Below are 17,758 nucleotides of genomic sequence, written 5' to 3'. Positions count from 1 at the left end.
ATATATTCCCTAGAATAATTAGAAAAATTAATGTCCTTAAAATAACAGGATGTTACATTTTCTCATGGATTTAACCTAATTTAATTGACAGTATAAAGAACTTTTATATTATGATTATACTTTTAGCCTAAAGGACAACAAATGTTTGAAAAAAATTATCCAAATGACACATCAGGTTTAGACCTTCAGGTGGAATCATACAGAATTGTAGGGAAAATATTGGAAAGAAGTGGAAGACTAGAAATAAAAAAATGATTGTTAACTCTTGGTCTTGATAACACACATTTTAAAGAGGGAAAAAGCATGTAAAAATTTATTTGCATTAGATATTTATACAAAATTAGCGGATATATAAGAATATAAATAATCATTCACTTAACCGTTATTGGTTGATACCATAGTCGAACCTCTCTATAATAGCAGCGTTTGTCCGAAAATTTCATGGCTGTTATAGTGAGGTGTTGTTATATATGTATACTGACATTTGATGTTTATATCTCATTTAGCTATTATAAATAAAAGTGCGCAAATAATTATTTTTCTGTACTTTTTATGTTACATATAAACGAAAACAATATACTTGTTAAGTTTTAAATCTCAATTGATTTTCATATTTCAATAATTAAAAATTGAAAAGAGTAATAAATTGCTAATAAATTCATAACTAGTTGTATCATACCGATAAAGAATTAAACATATGCGTTTAAAATTAATTTAGAATTTAAATATTTCAAATATTTCAAGTTTGACGTAATAATTGTATAATTGTAGGTTGTTTCGTAAATTACAGTCTCTTAGTGACAATATAACGCTTGAATTGACGAAGAATTTTGTCTAAACTTTAAGAAAAAGAGAATTCAATTTACCTGAACAGTGTCTAAGAACTTAATGATTGACTCTTATCTATCTCAAATGTGATTGACTCTTAACAAGAACTTTTTATTTTTATACATAATATATTTCTTCCAAAATATTATTACACAATATGTGAGTATGACTGTTATAGAAAGGTAATTTTACAAAGAGTGTCTGCATTATAATGAATGTCATTCTTTGTTATAGGTAGAATGTTATTCGAGAGAAGTAAAATATAACATAAAAAATAGATTCCGGAGAAAATCAGGTTGTTACACTGAAATGCTGTTATAACGAATGACAATTATAGAAAGATTTGACTGTATATATTTTCACTTTACTAAATTACATAACTATGATAGATTAAAACGGGTATGTATTTGCCGGAAAAATCATTTGGAGAACCTTAATAGGTCATTCTACCAGAACGTCTGTCTTGTGAAAATCAGAGACCTGTCAGTTGACATTTTTATCCAAACAAAGGAAGATATTTTCCGAATAAAAACATTTCTTTTCAATTACACATGTACAAATAGAGGTAACAGGCCAGATTGGTCCCCTAACAAGCCAGAGGTTTATTGCGTCATTTCAATGTGGAAATTGTCACTACCCCAAAATTAGCGCCACCAAGTCTTTTTGTTAGTTCAGTATTCTAAAAATGAAATACAGTTAAGTACCTCCCCCAGGCTCCAGCAGTTGCATATTGATATTTTTCCAGATACTTCACATCAAGTAATTTAACTATATGGCATATATTTTAGTACTTGCCTTAATTATACCGACTTTCTTCATAGTAAAACCATGTTCTTCTTCTGAAAAAAGACAAGTTCATCCTCAACTAGAGGAGAATCTAGGATTTTAATTCAGGAGTGTGAAGTACAGTTGCACCTACTACTATTTTATGAAAATGTAACAATCTTAGCTCTAATTCACACTCTAAAAGCTAGCTATTAAGGTGAGAGAGCCCAAAGTTATTTAAACCCCCATGTGGGACATAGCAGAAAATGGTTGCAAACTCAAATAGATATACATTTTAGAAAAAATCAACTATGCAAGAACTGATCTCGTGTTTATTTATTCCTAAATGTAAGAAATGTTTTGGATCGCCGGTCTATGAAAATTAACAATAAGAATATGAAAACCTACCTAATGGGATCTCTGTACAATTCTGAATACTGCACTTAGAAGTTAGATCTAACTTCCCAAACAAAATACTCCGTAATAATTTATTTTCAAAACAAAAAACAAAAAAAATGCTTAACCAAAATCGACCTTTCGCTTTGTTAGAGCTTCTGCTGGCCGCGGGTCATAGTCGTAGTCAGATAGCTTCCTTTTGACGTTGATTCTACAACTAACATTTGTGAACCACCAAACTGACTATAAATTAAATCTAATTTCCTGTTCTTTATTTTCCGGCTCTTTCCTTTTTAATTTAATATTTAACTTTAAAATCATAGTAAAATTTAACTTTAGGACTGAATGTAGGTCTGCTTAGATAATCTCAATTCTCAAGCTTGTTACAACTAAAATAGGATTTAGCTTCTCAGTTCTCACTTACTACATGAAGGTAAAATACTCAACTTCAAAATGAAATGCAACCTAGAGTGATAGGGTGTCGCAGGCTGGCAGCTGCTATAATATATACAATTTTTTTTTTGAATTGTACTTTTTGATTTCTAAATTTAATTGTACTTTTAGGACAAGCTACACTAAGATACTATAACATTAAAAGGTCATGGGCGTTTTTACCTCACTTGGTAATTGATCGAATGCAAGGCCATACGGATTTTTGCATTGTCTAAAAATCATTTCAAACATATTCTACACATAACTTAAGCAACACTCTCATTAAAAAAAATTGACAATCTATATTTTCTTTTCATGTTTCAAGCAGGGTACTAAGAAAAGACACTATCAATTTAATTGGGTTAATAGATATTAGACATATTACAACTAATTAACTCTGTACTGAGGAAGTGATTGATAATGAAAAATGTTTTTTTTTTTTTTTTTTTGGATTGGTGTTTGGTTGGTGTGTGATTTTTTTTTTTTTGAAAAAATATATATTAGAAAACGATAATCATATTAATAAATCAAAGGGTATTTGATAAAAGTTTTGAGTATTCAAGATTGACAATAATATCTACCGTTAGTTGAAGCAAGTGATATAGAGTTAAAAGTACATAATTCATGAAAAATGACTTCTATTCATAAAATTATTTTCCCATTTAATAGTAACCAAACGCCAAAAATTTAACTTTATCATGCAAAACATTTTTCTAAAAAATAACTTCCATAGTATCAATACGCCCTAAATATGAATAGTAATCGTTTCTTTTTCCTACTTTTTCAGCTAATCTTGTTTTAAACAAAACATCTTAAGGAAAATAAGACCAAACAATACATCACCTCGTGCGCCCTTTCTAATTCGGTCTTATTGTAAACAGTCGAAGTCTATCGGAAACAGTCTCCTAACCACTCTCCCGAGATAGGTAAGATCTCCTCAGACCCCACGTGGCGAGATAGTCCCACCTAGTGAGATTATAGTTATTATGTTGTTGTTTGTTGTTGTAGACAGTCCCATATAGCAACTCTCTTATAAAATCAGAAAGCTCTAAACTCAATCACAAGTAGAGAGGAGAAGGAATATCAATCCAACAGGGAATAACAATGGCATCTGTTCCACGTTACCTCTTCCTTTCTCTTCTTCTTCTTCATTCTCTTCTCTTCTCCATTGTCAAATCTGATGGTAATGCTTCAATCTTCACTTATACCAAAACTGTTTAAATTCTTGATTTTGCATCAAAGCTACTATTTTTATTGTCATTTGTCCTTCATTATAGCTTTATTTGTTTTTATTTGATTCTTGATTGTTAAATGGGTACTTATATGAAGTGTTCAGGTTGTTCAATTTAGCTCTGTTGTTTCGTTTGGATTAAAGATCTGGATTTGTATTGTTGTTTGATAGTTTATTGGGTGACCAATTTCAAGATTTGGGGTTGTACAGTTCAACTTAAGTCTTTATCTTGCTTGCTATTAGTACTGTAGTAGTAGTAGAGTTCTTGGATCCTGATTGTGCATTGAGTTTCTGGTGTTCCAATTTTACTGTTTATGAAAAAGATTGAGCAAGCGTCAAATTAAGTTATTCAAGTGTGTATATATACATATGGAGTACATTATCATATAGGGTTAGATCTGCTTTCCAATACCTGAATATTTGATGAATGAGCTAGATCTCTGACTTTGTTTAATTACCACCTTTTTTTTTTTTTTTTACTAAGTAGTAATTTGGAATCTAAATATTTACACCTCAGCTAAATGATATATTGATCAATGGGAAGTTTTCTGACTTGAATCCAAGGCTAATCTTACTTTAGTTTGATGAGTTTTGATCTTCAATGCAAGTGATTTTCTTCTCAATGAGGAAGCTTCATTATTTTGGAAGTTGCAGAACTTACGCTAGTAAAATGGGCTTAGTTCTATGAAGGGAAAAATCCTTTGTGTTCAACTGGTATAGTTTGAACTCTTCATAAGGGATGATATCTGATCCCTGTAGGTTCTTGATCTTTTGCGATAAACTGGCCTTATACATCAACCAGTTTTATTTATTGGAAATGGTTTTTAAGCCAGTTCTTCTTATCATCTTTATCAATCCACATGCTGAGATCATGGGCGATCATTTCTACAAATCTTCTGGCCTTTTCCACTAAACGAGGAGCAGAGTCAGAGTCAGAGTCAGCTGAGAAATTCATTTGACCTGGTCTACTTTTACTCAGTAGTATATCAAGCAAATCAAGTCGGAACCTCTCTTCGATTGAGGAGTGAGGAGTGTCAATGTTTTGCTTTGAGAAATGGATATTAATTGAAATGTGGAAAGAGCTTTTAGCAGAAATTTCTTTTCAGCTTGGAATTATTCGGGTTCTATTTGGTGGTAAAGGAGAGGGGTGTATTGCGTATACTAAGGGTGTGTTTGGCACGAAGGAAAATGTTTTCGCTGAAAATAAGTTATTTTCTTATTTCCTTGTGTTTGGTAAGTAAGTAGACCATATTGTCAAAAAGCATTTGTATATAATTCAGGCAAACGCTATGTGGAATGAGGTGGGGCATAGAGGGTATTGGGATGGTGGGGATGGGGGCTATGGAGGTTGGGGGTTGGAGGGTGAGGAGGACCCAACCAATGTGGAATGTCATTTATGGAACTTGTTTTTCTTACTTCTATTAGGGAAGTCGTTGTCCTCATTTTTAAGGAACTTGTTTCCCTAGAGAAAATGTTTTCCAAAAAATTTACCAACCAAACATGGGAAAATTGGAAACGTTTTTTGGAAAATGTTTTCCTCCACACCAGACGCACTCGAAGGGAAAAAACTTGACCGTGTGCACCACTAACATTCCATGAACATCCGTTATCAATTTCTGATTCACTTCCTACACCATATGATGAGTGCATTTTAGATATCCTTGCTAATTTATATCCCCTCAGGAGACTTAACTTTTATATTTTTTATATGGTTTATTATCTGCACTTGGAGTTTCATATTTATCACCTTGGTGCAGATGAGGAAGACAACCTTCTTAAAGGTATTAACAGTTACAGGGCATCCCTAAACTTGACAACTCTGAAGGAGAATGACAAAGCAAAATGCCTTGCTGATGAAATAGCTGACCAATTCAAAGATCAACCATGTACAAACACAACAGGTGCCAATACTGTACCCGGCACTGAACCTCAGTTCTCTGGCTATCCTAAACTTCTATCCAAATGCAAATTGAACGCCACAACCACCAGAGATGGAATGATAATGCCTGCTTGTGTTCCCAACCTTGTCCCGGACCTTGTTCTTTCCAACTATACAAAGTCCCAGTATTCTAATTCTCTCAATGATACCAAGTTTACTGGTGTCGGAATTGGTTCTGATGATAACTGGGTTGTTGTAGTTTTGACCACAAGCAACCCAGAAGGAAGCTTTACGCCTGATACTAGTTCATCAAACCTAGTTTTCCAGCTTGGTCTAATCTCTCATGCAGTCATTCTGCTCATGGCATTTTTCCTCTTACTGTGAAAATGTTGAACCTTTACACTTTTTTGTAGTTTCTTATACCAGTACCTGATGTTGTTAGCTGGTGATTTGTGATAGTGTAATTGAAAGAGGGAAATTATCAGCTGCTATCCCTACAGAGAATGTACTTTGAAAGACTACAAAACCTTTTGGCACAAACACATTTCCTTAGTCTCATTTACTTTTTATATTGTACTTTGAAATATTGCAGCTTTCGTTCTCAGGTATCAAATGTTCTTGGCACAAGACTCCACATTGAGTTATAAAGCTTGAAGTCCTTATTGCCCATTTGGATTGTCTAATTTCGTTATCCTTTGTGAAAGATTTAAATCTGTAACTTTTTTCTTATGGATATAGCAGTAAGAGAGAATGACACCTACATTCATGGAATTTAACATCCCGCTTATAGTGTCTAAGAAAATTCTCAGAAATTTTGACTTTGAAAGTTACAACTCACATTGCCAAAATAATTGAACTATGAAAATGTATAAGAAGTCTTCAGCCCCCAGAAATACTCGAGAATAGTCAAGAAAACAAGTAAAATGGATAGGAAGATTAAGGACTATAGTTGAATGAATACAAAACCCAAGCTAAGAACTACTTGAACCCTTGTAAACACAACCAACAATCTTAATTTAGGATTGAAAGAAAGAAAGAATTAATCAATATCTAAATGCAATTAGATAACCCCAAGTAATGAAGTACACTCGAAATTGATTAGATTAACATTCAAATATGAGATACAATTGGAGAGGTTTTGGGATACTGCCCAACTCACAAATAGTCTTCATCATACAGAAACAAGCTAAGTGTAAAAGAAAGACCTAATATCCTATTTATGCTTGAGGCAGAGTGTTTCACGCGTCAGCTGAGCCCTTGATCCGCATAGACCAATGGTGAACACTTCATCGTTTACAGCACGGACGGATTCAAAGCCTCTAAAAAAATACTAAAATACCCTCTGCATTAGGGCCTTCTTAATCAAGACTTTGAAACTTCATTAACTATCTGGGACCTTGGTCCAACAATTCCTTCAAACATCCATTTCAGCATACTAGAATTCTCAATCTTGATGATTTTGATAACTCCTCTGAGGATACATCTCTCTCCTGTAAGCCTTAAAAAGATCAATTCCTAAAAACACATTAAGCAAATTCATCCCAGCCATACCAAAAAGAGCAAGTGGAAGTTCAACACCACCTTTATCAAACTTGTCAGCATCTCTTATCAGCTTAACAGTAATAAGAACATGAGACACAACTCTTGCTAGAACAAAACTTGTCCAGTTAAGAACCCATTCCACCTTCACAACAACACTAGTTGAATCACGAAAACCCGCCATTCGACGAACTTTGCGTGTATGCAGAAACACAGAATGCAGCTCACAAATGAGAGTAAGTATAAGGTAATTAATCGTAACATTTCGATACAAAGCAAGTGTGAAGCAAACAAGTAGTAAGAAATGATGCACTAAGATTGAAGGAATAAAACCGCTGTATAATCTATATATGAGCATATCTAATTGATCATAAGCGAAATAACCAGATGAAAAGCATAAAGCTAGAAATGCATATGGCCACGTGTGTTCAACAAGCTGTGAGTGTTCAAACATTTGATTAACGTTGTTTAACTTAATAAACTGATTGGTTAAAATGAAGAGAACTGAAGTGGAAGTAGTGAATGAATGGAGGAGAGATACACACGTGTTAACAAAGAGAGGGTTGTGATTTTGCTGTGAAATACGGATGACCCAATTGGCTGACTGGTAGAATATGAAACCAAGAATGATTGGGATGAGTTGGGTGCGGTTGTTAATTAGTATCTCGTAGAGAATTGAGATAACCCATATGATTAGTGTGGCCATGAAAAATGTTCCACTTCCCCTTGCCATGGATACTCTCCTATTTGATGGTGACTTATCTCTATTTTTTTGTTTTGGTTCTTTTTTCTGTTTATGTTTAGTTGATTTATCTTGGCATAGAAGCATGAAATAGAGGCGTGGAGAGATGAGGATCGTCAATTTTCATCTGTCCACTTTCTTTTTGAGGAGTTAGGTCTGTAAATTGTAATTGGGTCTAGGAAGTTTTTAGGTTGGGTCAAATGGAGGAGGCTTCAATTGGGTAACAATTTAGGGGTCGTTTGGTAGCCGGGTTAGATTCAGGCAGGAAATTTATGTATTATTTTATGCAGTAATTAGTTATGAAGAGTTTCTTTATTCTTGCAGTATTAGTTATTCCATTTTTTATCTTGAATAAAATAATACATAGATTTTCTCATACTTATACATGTATTAGTTATGCAGGTTTCTAATTTGCAAACCAAACACCGTATTAGGTGTGTTGTAGTTTATGTGTAGCAAAAGAATGCTATCAAACATGGTATCATATTACTTATGCAAGATTTAATACATGAATAACTTAATTCCTAACAGCTACCAAACGACTCCTTAAAGTAACTAAGGTTTCCAATTTTATCTTTGTCCACACCTCCCACACCCCAAAAGAAGGAATGTTTTAATGCAGAGATTGTGAAAGGTTATCTTTTTGGAATGCTGGAAGCTAAACAAAGTTAGCTCGAGCAGACTGCACAAGAAATTCTACATGTGATTAACAAAAAGAGTCATTGATTATCGATTCCAAGGCAGAGACGAGTTGTCTATAATATTATCAAAATTGCATATGGAAAGAGAGAGACTCGTCTTTACTTAAAGAATCCCTTAAGGTCTATGGAGACCATTTTTAAGGTCACATGGAGACCTTAAAAATGAGCTTTCTAGATGTTAAAAAAAAAAACTGTTGTTATGCTTCCTCTAGTATTAAAGTTTGTATTTTAATTTTCTGGCTAGAATTGCATGACTTCCTAGTTATCAAAGAAATTTATTAGACAACTTTAAGGGGTCGTTTGGTTGGAAACAAGTTATCCTAGGATAACTAATCCCGGAATTAGTTATTCCACCCTCCCACAGTGAGAGCCTATCTCACAAACTGACCAAACTTGAGAGGAAAACTGCTTGGATATAAAATAGATGTAAAGCTGAAAGTGAACAATTTTTGGAGAATGTATAGTTCCACTGAATGAATTTCGGTATGTACATGGAGACCTTGCACAACTGTCGATTACAAGGGCAAATGCAAACAGAAGCAGAAATATAACCAAATCCTCACGTTCCTTAGGATTTGTAGAGTAGAATTAGAAGAAAGACAAAAAAGAAACCGTAATTACTGTATACAGCAGGAAGACATAAAAAGATAATACGACACATACCATTTCAACAGAAAAAGACAGCTGAAAGAAAATTAAACTATTGGATGAAACATTTTATTCGTGCAAAGGCAGCTCCACGTCTCGAACAAGGCCCTACAAGCTAATTGCATTGTTCCATTTGAATCATACACCAGCTCTTGTAAGGGAATTTCAAGAGTTCTTTAATCTGGCCCTCGTTAGGAACAGATATCTCCTCACTGCTAAAAGCAGAACCCATGTGGTTTTTGAGATCTTCTCCTTTATCATCAACAGCAGTGCTGAGCTTAGAACAGTCTTCAGGATCTGAGGCTGTAACCCTTTAAAGAATCCCAGTAGCCCTTCCTTTTTCCATATGGCATGAAGGGATCCAGAGATTGTCTTTCGGGCTTTTAACTCCACTTCATCCTCTGCTTCTGATTCAGCAGATTGTATCATGACTTTACACCTATACACAGCAGGAGGTAAGATGTCAAATGTAATCTCATAATCTTATTAATACTCAACCGAATCTTGGTGACTCAGGCACTGCTATTCTAATTTTTGCGCAAAAAGTGTCTTTAAGTATATAACAAAAGAAAAGGAGCAGATGTTCAAGCACCCTTTTACCTGTTTGACACAACTGGCATAGAGTGATTCATACAAGTTTATCAACACAGGATCACATTTAAAACATTAACAGGTATTTAGAGATATTCCAGGCTAGAAACTCCCCTTGATAAGGTATCTCTGAAGAGTGAAATTCTGAAATGGGAAAGGTAAACACTTAAGTAAGAAATGCTCAACTGAATAATACCTTATTAATGGGTATGTAATGCAGGTGGCAAAACATTTTGAGACTGCCCCCAAAACAAAAGCAGAAAAAGCAGAAAGAGATTCTGGACTTGATTCCACCCCTCTATTGCTTTTCATCTTCTTCTTCAGGATTCTTTGTTTAAATTGATCAAAGGCCGTGTACTGCACAACACCACATATTGCAACAGAAAATTATTCATTAATGTCACTGAACATAATTTGTGGTCATCATATTGTCATCGTCGAGACATATTGTGAATATTTGGAAGGCAAAGCAATAGCATGCAAGTGGTATCAGGTGAGCATACTTTAAGCGTCACAAACATATGACATTAAAACAAATGACAGAAGACTCACGTCAGAAAATAAAGCATGTGAATACCTGAATTGCTGGATTTGAAGTGAGAATGATAGATATTCCTAGACCATCAAATGCTTCACTCCAAGTGCCCTCCGAGAGGGTTTTCCAGAATCCCTTGGATTTCCCAAAATCACTAGTTTGCATTCTTGAAGATGCTGTATCCAGAGGCTACAACATCAGAGTAAAAATTCAGATCAATGGAAGAACAAAATAGAAAAGAAACCTTAACAGAAATAAAAGTAAACAAGACGAAGCAAACAAGGCCCAGAAGGTGCAACCAGAACAAAAGTAGAGACCACTGCCAGAAGACGCCTCCACACCACTGCCAGAGACCCTTTCTCTACACAGTGGTGGTACAGATAGTTCCGTTCTAAACGAGCAATATACCTTTCTTGGTCTATTTAATCTTTAAAAGCACTAAGCACATAACTGAAGTAACAGCTTCCTGGAGCTCCCTTTCATATATTCCGAAAAACATAGTACCAAATTGACTCGCTGATCTCAACTTCTGTTCAACAGGACCTTACCGGCTTACACATGTAAACAACTCAAAGTGAAAGACAACGGAAAGTATGTTGTCTTAATCAAGTAGATCGACTATGCAGCTACCAAAGATATCAAGGTTTTCTTGTTTAATAAGTAAGAAATCAAGGTTTTTTCCTACAAAAGCCAGAATTGTATATGGGTCTCAATGATTTAAGAAAACCAACAGAAAATACTTTATGATAAGAGAACCACATGCATGAGTTCATGGGTCAGTATACATCACCAAAGTTTGAGTTCTAACCATCAGCAGAAGCATACAACCTCTTTAGCATTTATCCAGTTTCCAGAGGCACAGCCTTTAAAGTCAAAGAAAAAAGAGTGTGCACTTCACGTGGGAAATCACCTTTCCTTTTGCAGTTTCAACTAGGCCGGGAAGCAGGCCATCAGGGTTTTAAAGCACAGCAATTTAGATTTGCCAAAACTTCATAAATTGGCTACTTGCTGGCAACCTTCTTTTAAATATTGAGAAAATTAAAATCAATTTTAGTCAAAGTAGAACTGCCAAGTATGGTTCACCTGGGTTATTATGACTGTAAATGCCCCAGCAACAACAGCAATTATTAAGTTAGCTCTAGTTCCAATGGATTTAAATCCACTTTTCTTCAAGTATAGTTTCTTGAAGAAATCATATCCATAGAAGTAAATAAAAGACGAAACGAAAGACTGCACATTCTTTGTCCCAAGACCCTGGTAGAGTGAAAGAACTTGCCGAGAAGATATGGCCTCCAACAAGACATCAAGAGTATTCCTGCATTTCAAAAGAAGTTCATACAATCACATCACCGCTCATACTTGGGTACAGAATCCAGTAGAGATATTTAAATAAACTGTTAAACATGGGAAAAGTCGATATTATATAAATGTAGAAAGATTCCAAATTCCTTTAATTAAGTGATAAGGAGATATTGCATCAGGGTAGGCAGCCTACATCACAACCCCTTGGGTGCGGCCCTCCCCGAACCCTGCGTGGAAGCAGATGCTTTGTGCACTAGGCTCCCCTATTCTCTTTCCTTATTTTGTGTTCCTTGTAAAGGTTATTTAAACCAATTGGCTTGAGGGAATGATTAAGCAACTAATTCCCAATTCTCTTCTTATTCTTTTATTTCATATGGTATCAGGGTCAGGTTCATCCCAACTCTTTATTTATCTGATCTTGGAACCTCATATAATGTTGTTCACGCTCTAGTCGGCGAGCCTGGACAAGCGGGGTGTTAGTAACCATGATTTGTGGTATGGGCAATTGGACTCTATGATTTTGGGCAACCCTCACCTCATGAGTTAGCTTTCTGTGGTTGAGTTAGGCTCAAGGTCAATTTCTTACGCATTGAGGTGGTATAGTCTGGCAAAAAATTGTCATTTCATAGTGGAAATATGCCTTAGACATTTTGGAAGACACGGGTATGTTGAACTGCAAACCTATGGACACTCCCATAGACTGAAGTACTAAACTCATTCCAGGACGAGGGGCCTCTAAAAGACCCAGATAGATATCAGACTTGTTGGCAAACTCAACTATCTTATGATCACATGACCTGACATCTCATTTGACGTTAGAGTGGTTGGGCAGTGTCCAATCAACTTGGGATAGTCACTGGAATGCAATAATTTGATCCTAAGATATGTGAAAGGCTCTCCAGGACAAGGTTTTTTGATGTATGAAGACAAGGAACATGCACACATTGTTGAATATTCTGATGCCGATTGAATAGGATCTCTCTCGGATAGATGGTCGACTTCAGAATATTGAGCTATGGCATTGGCTATTTGTGAGCTTATGTGTCTAAGCCAACTTTTTCAAAAAATAAATATTGGAGGAATTGAACCTATGAAATTGATTTGTGATAATCAAGCCGTACTACATACCGTTTCAAATCCAGTGTTTAATGAAAGAAAGAAGCACATTGAAATGGATTGTCAGTTTCATTCGATAGAAGATTGAGTCCGGTTGCATTGTTACGAGTTTTTTAAACTCAAAGGACGAGCTAATTGATGATTTCATAAAAACACTCCTAGGATCCCAAGTTGACTATATTTGTAACAAGCTAGGAGCATACGATATGTACTATCCAACTTGGGGGATGTGTTAAATATGACAAAAGTCGATATTTCCTTATTTTGTATTCCTTGTAAGGATTATTTAAACTCAATGGCTTGAGGGAATAATTAAGCAACTAATTCCCAATTTTCTTCTTTCTCCTTTGCTTATTTCGCATAAACAATGAACAAGAGAGATCACATTTTTGAGCAAAAGTGTGCAATGAAAAGACACTTAAATCAATACCATAATGAGGGAAAGAGCTTTAAAGCAATGCAGGAATTAGTGGGGGTATGCTAGCAGATATGTCAGTATGGATGAAGATGTGCATGTATAGTGCGTATAAAGAGGGAGAAATTAGACCGATGATGAATTTGGTGTAGATGCTATAAACATTATAGCTGTTCTATATATCTTTTTGGAGAAATATTATGTTATACACTTTTTTTTAGTTTGTCCCCAAAAGAACTGTATACATTTCTAGTTTTTAGCAATCCGCATCCAACATAATTTGCATTGATATATAAAGAACAAATAATGAGATCTGTACATGTAAAGGATCCAATAGTTAGAGGAGACATATTTATCTCCATGATAATAACTATCGAGTTAGTAAAGATACTATTGACCTTAATCTGTTACTCAAAATCCTTCTTTCAGAAACTTTTGCAGTGATATATAAAGAACACTTCCTTTGAGATCTTGATATACAGGATCCAATTGCAAGCCATTGAGGAGTAGTCTCTGATCTCTTATCTTCCATGTAGTTCCTGTTTGTATAAAGATAGTGTCTTTTGGAAAAAACCATGTTTAGGTTTCTCCTTCTTTCAGAAACATTTGCAGTAATTGAAGTTTGTAGAGACACTTCCTTTCAGGCTTTTGATATACAAGTACTTGCAAACCAAAAAAGTGGATGTAACAAACACGGAGTAGTAAAGGAACTTCACCCTTGGGCCTTGGTGGTATAGAAATTAAGTATTGATTGCTGAATTATAATTCGAAGCTCATGCTAATAAGGGCCACACTCCTATATATTCATCTATAAGTACTCACTATATGTTGTATTCTAACAAATATCACATCTGGATCATCTTAGAGTCCCTAGCCCTCCTAGCTAAGCACATTTCTCAACTATGCACCTCGGCAGTTATTGTGATCTAGACCCACAAAAGAGTGTTGCACTTTTCCACTATCAAGAGTAACTTTAACTACCATTTCTTTCATCAGACCACTCCACCTGTACACAAAAGCATGCCTCTTGTGTACAGATGGCACATGCGACAACGAATAATAGAACTGGGCCATGTTCTTGTAGCTCTTATCCCAACTAACCACAAGATGAATCAAAAGCACAAATGGTATCTGGATATCGGGATGTATGAAGGTGTACGCATAAAACACCACATGTTATGTTATGTGGGAGGGACCTCTTGGGCTTGTTAGTTTGACCACCATTTGACAATCAGGGGAAAACCCAAAATTTTCATTAAAGGATTCAGAAAAAGGTAGTGAAATTGTGCTAACGAGATTGGAACACGAAGTCTTGTACTAATCTTGAACCTCCTTAACCACTCCTGTAGTGACATCCTCAAGGGAATTCAATAACATAAATAGGGCTTCAATAGGTCTGCTGTTGTTCATAACAACTCCTTAAACTGAATCATGTGGCATGGCATGTATTAAGGATGACCATTAAGGAGCTTTTTCCGCCCTAGCTTTTGCAAGACACAATCATGCCGACCACCAAGTAAGAATTCTTGAGTGGGTGTTTTGAGCTCTTTTCCATGTTAGGTACTTAACAAGAGTCTCAATAACCAAACCCAAAAATATTTTGATAACTTGGTCTTCTTAACTTTCAATTCCTATTAAATATATAAATATATCCCTTTTTCAAAGCGATAGATGACTCTTAAAAAGTGCATCAACAGCATATTTACTGCTTGAAAAGCACAACTGATATTATAATTACTTATTTATCAACTCAGAAATTTGACCATTAAATATTTATATTACTTTTGGAAGTCTCACACAGTCATGCTCACCCAGCTTTATGAATGATAAAATTTTTCATGCAATTAACGTATACATTTCATTTAAAGGTTTTGGAACCCTTGAGATTATTTTTCCTCTATTATTTGTTCACTTCTGTCAACCTTCCCCTCCTTCCCTGAAATCCCCAAAACTTTTTTTTTTTTTTTTTTTTTAAGACATCATGAAATCCCATTGGCAGCTTATCCCTAAGCTTCCTAAGCCCCCTACCTGATTTGACGAGATGGTGATGCAATTTCGAGAAAGGTTACATACACATTGTCAGTCTATCAGACGGCAAAATGGATATGAAGAAGAAATTTATAACTTCATGGCCTTGAACCTAATGGTTTTTTTATTTTTTTTGGATCGGTTGATGGCCCTAAACCTAATGTTGGAGACTAGGTCATAAGCTCTAGCCAGCTACCTCTTTCTCCCCTTTTAAACAGAAGTCATGCTATTTACATTCTCAAATGTCTCAATTGACAACCTTCTCCTTTGGTGCTTTGAAGTTCCAATCTCATGTAATATCAAGCCCTTGTTTATCCTCTCACCACTGAGGCTCAATATTTCAGAACTAACCCGCGGAGAAACCAAAAGTCTTGAAAGTCCTCGAAAATGAGCTCCACTTCAGGTGTCAAGAGATTGACAGGTGATATAATAGCCTAGGGTGTTGTGGATTCAGATCCAAACATTTCGACGAAAATATTATCACTTTCTTTTTATAGCCATGGTGTCTGGGCCAACTTGCGCGCACCTCGACTAATTTCATGGGATACCTGCCACCTCCCACCAGCAACAAGTACCTGATATCATCATTTAATCAGACTCAAAGAACCCTTGCTATTAGAATTCATCAAGAACAAAAGCCTTTTGTTAATTATACCTTTCCAAGGCAACAACACAATCCAAAAGTATTGTATCCACAAGAGATGTAACCTAGTAGTCAATGAAATGGATATAAACCTTAGAAATGAGGGTTCAAATCTTGGCAGAGAAAAAAGCACTAGGTGATTTCTTCCCATCTGCCTAGGCCTTGGTAGACAAAGTTACCTGGCAAAGACAAGCACTAGGAGAATAGTCGAGGTGCATGCAAGTTGGCCCAAACAGTCCTACCAAGTCTTTTACATGAAAGCAAACAGTGGAACAGTTAAGAATTTGCTCTTGAGGCGAGAGAGTATGTTCTGCTTCCTAAATTGATGTCACTCTACTTCTTTATTGAGGATGTGGTATATATATCCAAAAGTAATTTATCAAGGGGAAAAACAAAAGTAGCTTGATCAACCCCTCTAACAGGAAAAACCCATAACACCAATTTCGACCACATGTCCATTACTACATACATTGGTATCTAAACTCCAAATTGTTGAACGAAAGCCCATCAATAAACCAAACAATTGATGCATCCAAGGGTCTGGCCTTCTGGTCAATGTCTTAGGTTCAATTCCCAGTAGAGACAAAACACTAGGTGATTTCTTCCCATCTGTTTTAGCCTTGGTGGATAGAGTTACCTGATACCTGTTGCTGGTGGGAGGTCAGGGGCGGATGCAGTAAGAGGCCAAGACAAAAAATTACAGTGTATATTTAGGATAAATTTTCTGTGTTCATGTACATAAATTAACTTTTAAACACCCTGAACATATATTACAGTGTATATTTAGGTCAAGTTATTTTTCCGAACACCCTGAGTGAAAATCCTGAATCCGCCACTGTGGGAGGTGACAGGTATCTCGTGGAATTAATTGAGGTGCGCGCAAGGTGGTCTGGACACCACGATTATCCAACAAAATAAAAAATAAAAAAAAAAAGAACCAAACAATTAATCAACTCCAAACTAGTTGAATTCCGCTATATGAACTGCCACATCACTCTATTCCCGACTCATTTCTTTACAACATCATAGGTTTCAAGTTCCACTAAACGAGGAGGGTACAGGCTGCCTGCTAAAGGAATCCTCTGAACATTCCATGAAAACCCATAAATCATAATGTAAAGTTTGCTCATATAACAAACAATTTGAAAAAAAAAAAAAAAAAAAAAAAAAAAAAAGCATAAAAAAAAGAGCAGAAGGGGAAAAAAAATACTATTTATAGGTGGGACCAGATGAAAGGCAAGAAAAATATGTAAAAAAGTAAAGACCTGTATTTGGCCCGACCATGAACTTGAAGTTCAGCTTGGTATTTGCTCTTGCAAGTATCCAAAGGATACAAAATAGTGGTGCTTAGCAAAGATCCTATGGCCCCAGAAGTTGCCTCAGCCAAAGACTCCATATTGAAAGCCATAATAGTACTCTTTTTTATCCAAAAACAACAAAAAGAAGCAAGAACAATTAAATTTTACTCAGTTATGAATCAACCCCAAATTCAGAACAAATCTGTATGGAAATGAAGCAGATAGAATTGTGGGTTTGAGGTGCTGGCACTTTGCAAGAAGAAAAAAAACGATCACCCAAAAATCCAAATTGGAGTAGTACTTAAGTATTAGGCGCATTGGGAGTCGGAAACGTGACGGGATGGGCTTGTCATGCTGTTGTACAGTGACAAGTGATGACTGTTTGGCTCATTTGTCCCTATTTTGTGCTGGTCTTTAATTTTTATTATCACTCAAGAATATAATAATATTTTTGTGAGTTTATATTTTTATATTATAATATTATAAATTATGTCATGCGTCAATAAAAAACTTTTGATTCGCTAGTTATAAGTTTAGTTTTAAAAGGCAAAAATTAAAGGCTAGCCCATCCATTTAAAGGATAAAGCGTGAAATATCAAATTGGCGGTTATTCTATTGAGAATCTTACATTATTTGACAAAAGGAATTCTTACTTATCAGTTCTAAAGA

At 35.4% G+C, this 17,758-nt stretch overlaps 3 protein-coding genes across 3 annotated transcripts; 1 reads left to right on the top strand and 2 right to left on the bottom strand.

Annotated features, from left to right (window-relative positions):
• The first annotated feature begins 3,396 nt into the window (after window positions 1-3,396).
• LOC132063367 (uncharacterized GPI-anchored protein At5g19250-like) lies at window positions 3,397-6,200 on the top strand. The gene is made up of 2 exons (XM_059455874.1): window positions 3,397-3,604; window positions 5,410-6,200. The coding sequence occupies exons 1-2, from the start codon at window positions 3,526-3,528 to the stop codon at window positions 5,913-5,915; spliced, it is 585 nt and encodes a 194-aa protein (XP_059311857.1). The 5' UTR covers window positions 3,397-3,525; the 3' UTR covers window positions 5,916-6,200.
• A 414-nt stretch (window positions 6,201-6,614) lies between these two features.
• On the bottom strand, window positions 6,615-7,985 carry LOC132063366 (uncharacterized). Its single transcript, XM_059455873.1, has one exon. The coding sequence runs from the start codon at window positions 7,897-7,899 to the stop codon at window positions 6,976-6,978; it is 924 nt and encodes a 307-aa protein (XP_059311856.1). The 5' UTR covers window positions 7,900-7,985; the 3' UTR covers window positions 6,615-6,975.
• Window positions 7,986-8,934: 949 nt separating this feature from the next.
• LOC132063365 (peroxisomal adenine nucleotide carrier 1-like) lies at window positions 8,935-17,468 on the bottom strand. Its single transcript, XM_059455872.1, has 5 exons — window positions 17,057-17,468; window positions 11,371-11,602; window positions 10,330-10,476; window positions 9,949-10,109; window positions 8,935-9,600 (listed from the first exon to the last, which is right to left on the bottom strand). Exons 1-5 carry the CDS (start codon window positions 17,197-17,199, stop codon window positions 9,327-9,329), a joined length of 957 nt encoding a protein of 318 aa, XP_059311855.1. The 5' UTR covers window positions 17,200-17,468; the 3' UTR covers window positions 8,935-9,326.
• Between the last annotated feature and the right edge of the window lie 290 nt (window positions 17,469-17,758).

The sequence above is a fragment of the Lycium ferocissimum genome, chromosome 7 (genome assembly GCF_029784015.1).
Source record: "Lycium ferocissimum isolate CSIRO_LF1 chromosome 7, AGI_CSIRO_Lferr_CH_V1, whole genome shotgun sequence".
Taxonomy (NCBI): domain Eukaryota; kingdom Viridiplantae; phylum Streptophyta; class Magnoliopsida; order Solanales; family Solanaceae; genus Lycium; species Lycium ferocissimum.
The sequence above is the reverse complement of the archived record's forward strand: the minus strand, read 5'-3'. Positions and strand labels throughout refer to the sequence as shown.

Excerpts from the sequence above, each read along its gene's own strand:
- LOC132063367 (XM_059455874.1), top strand. The coding sequence starts at position 3,526 with ATGGCATCTGTTCCACGTTACCTCTTCCTTTCTCTTCTTCTTCTTCAT. Across the intron at positions 3,605-5,409 it reads CTCCATTGTCAAATCTGATG|ATGAGGAAGACAACCTTCTT; the intron begins GTAATGCTTCAA and ends ACCTTGGTGCAG.
- LOC132063366 (XM_059455873.1), bottom strand. The coding sequence starts at position 7,899 with ATGCTTCTATGCCAAGATAAATCAACTAAACATAAACAGAAAAAAGAA.
- LOC132063365 (XM_059455872.1), bottom strand. The coding sequence starts at position 17,199 with ATGGCTTTCAATATGGAGTCTTTGGCTGAGGCAACTTCTGGGGCCATA. Across the intron at positions 11,603-17,056 it reads CATGGTCGGGCCAAATACAG|GAATACTCTTGATGTCTTGT; the intron begins GTCTTTACTTTT and ends TTTGAAATGCAG. Across the intron at positions 10,477-11,370 it reads TTACAGTCATAATAACCCAG|CCTCTGGATACAGCATCTTC; the intron begins GTGAACCATACT and ends CTGATGTTGTAG.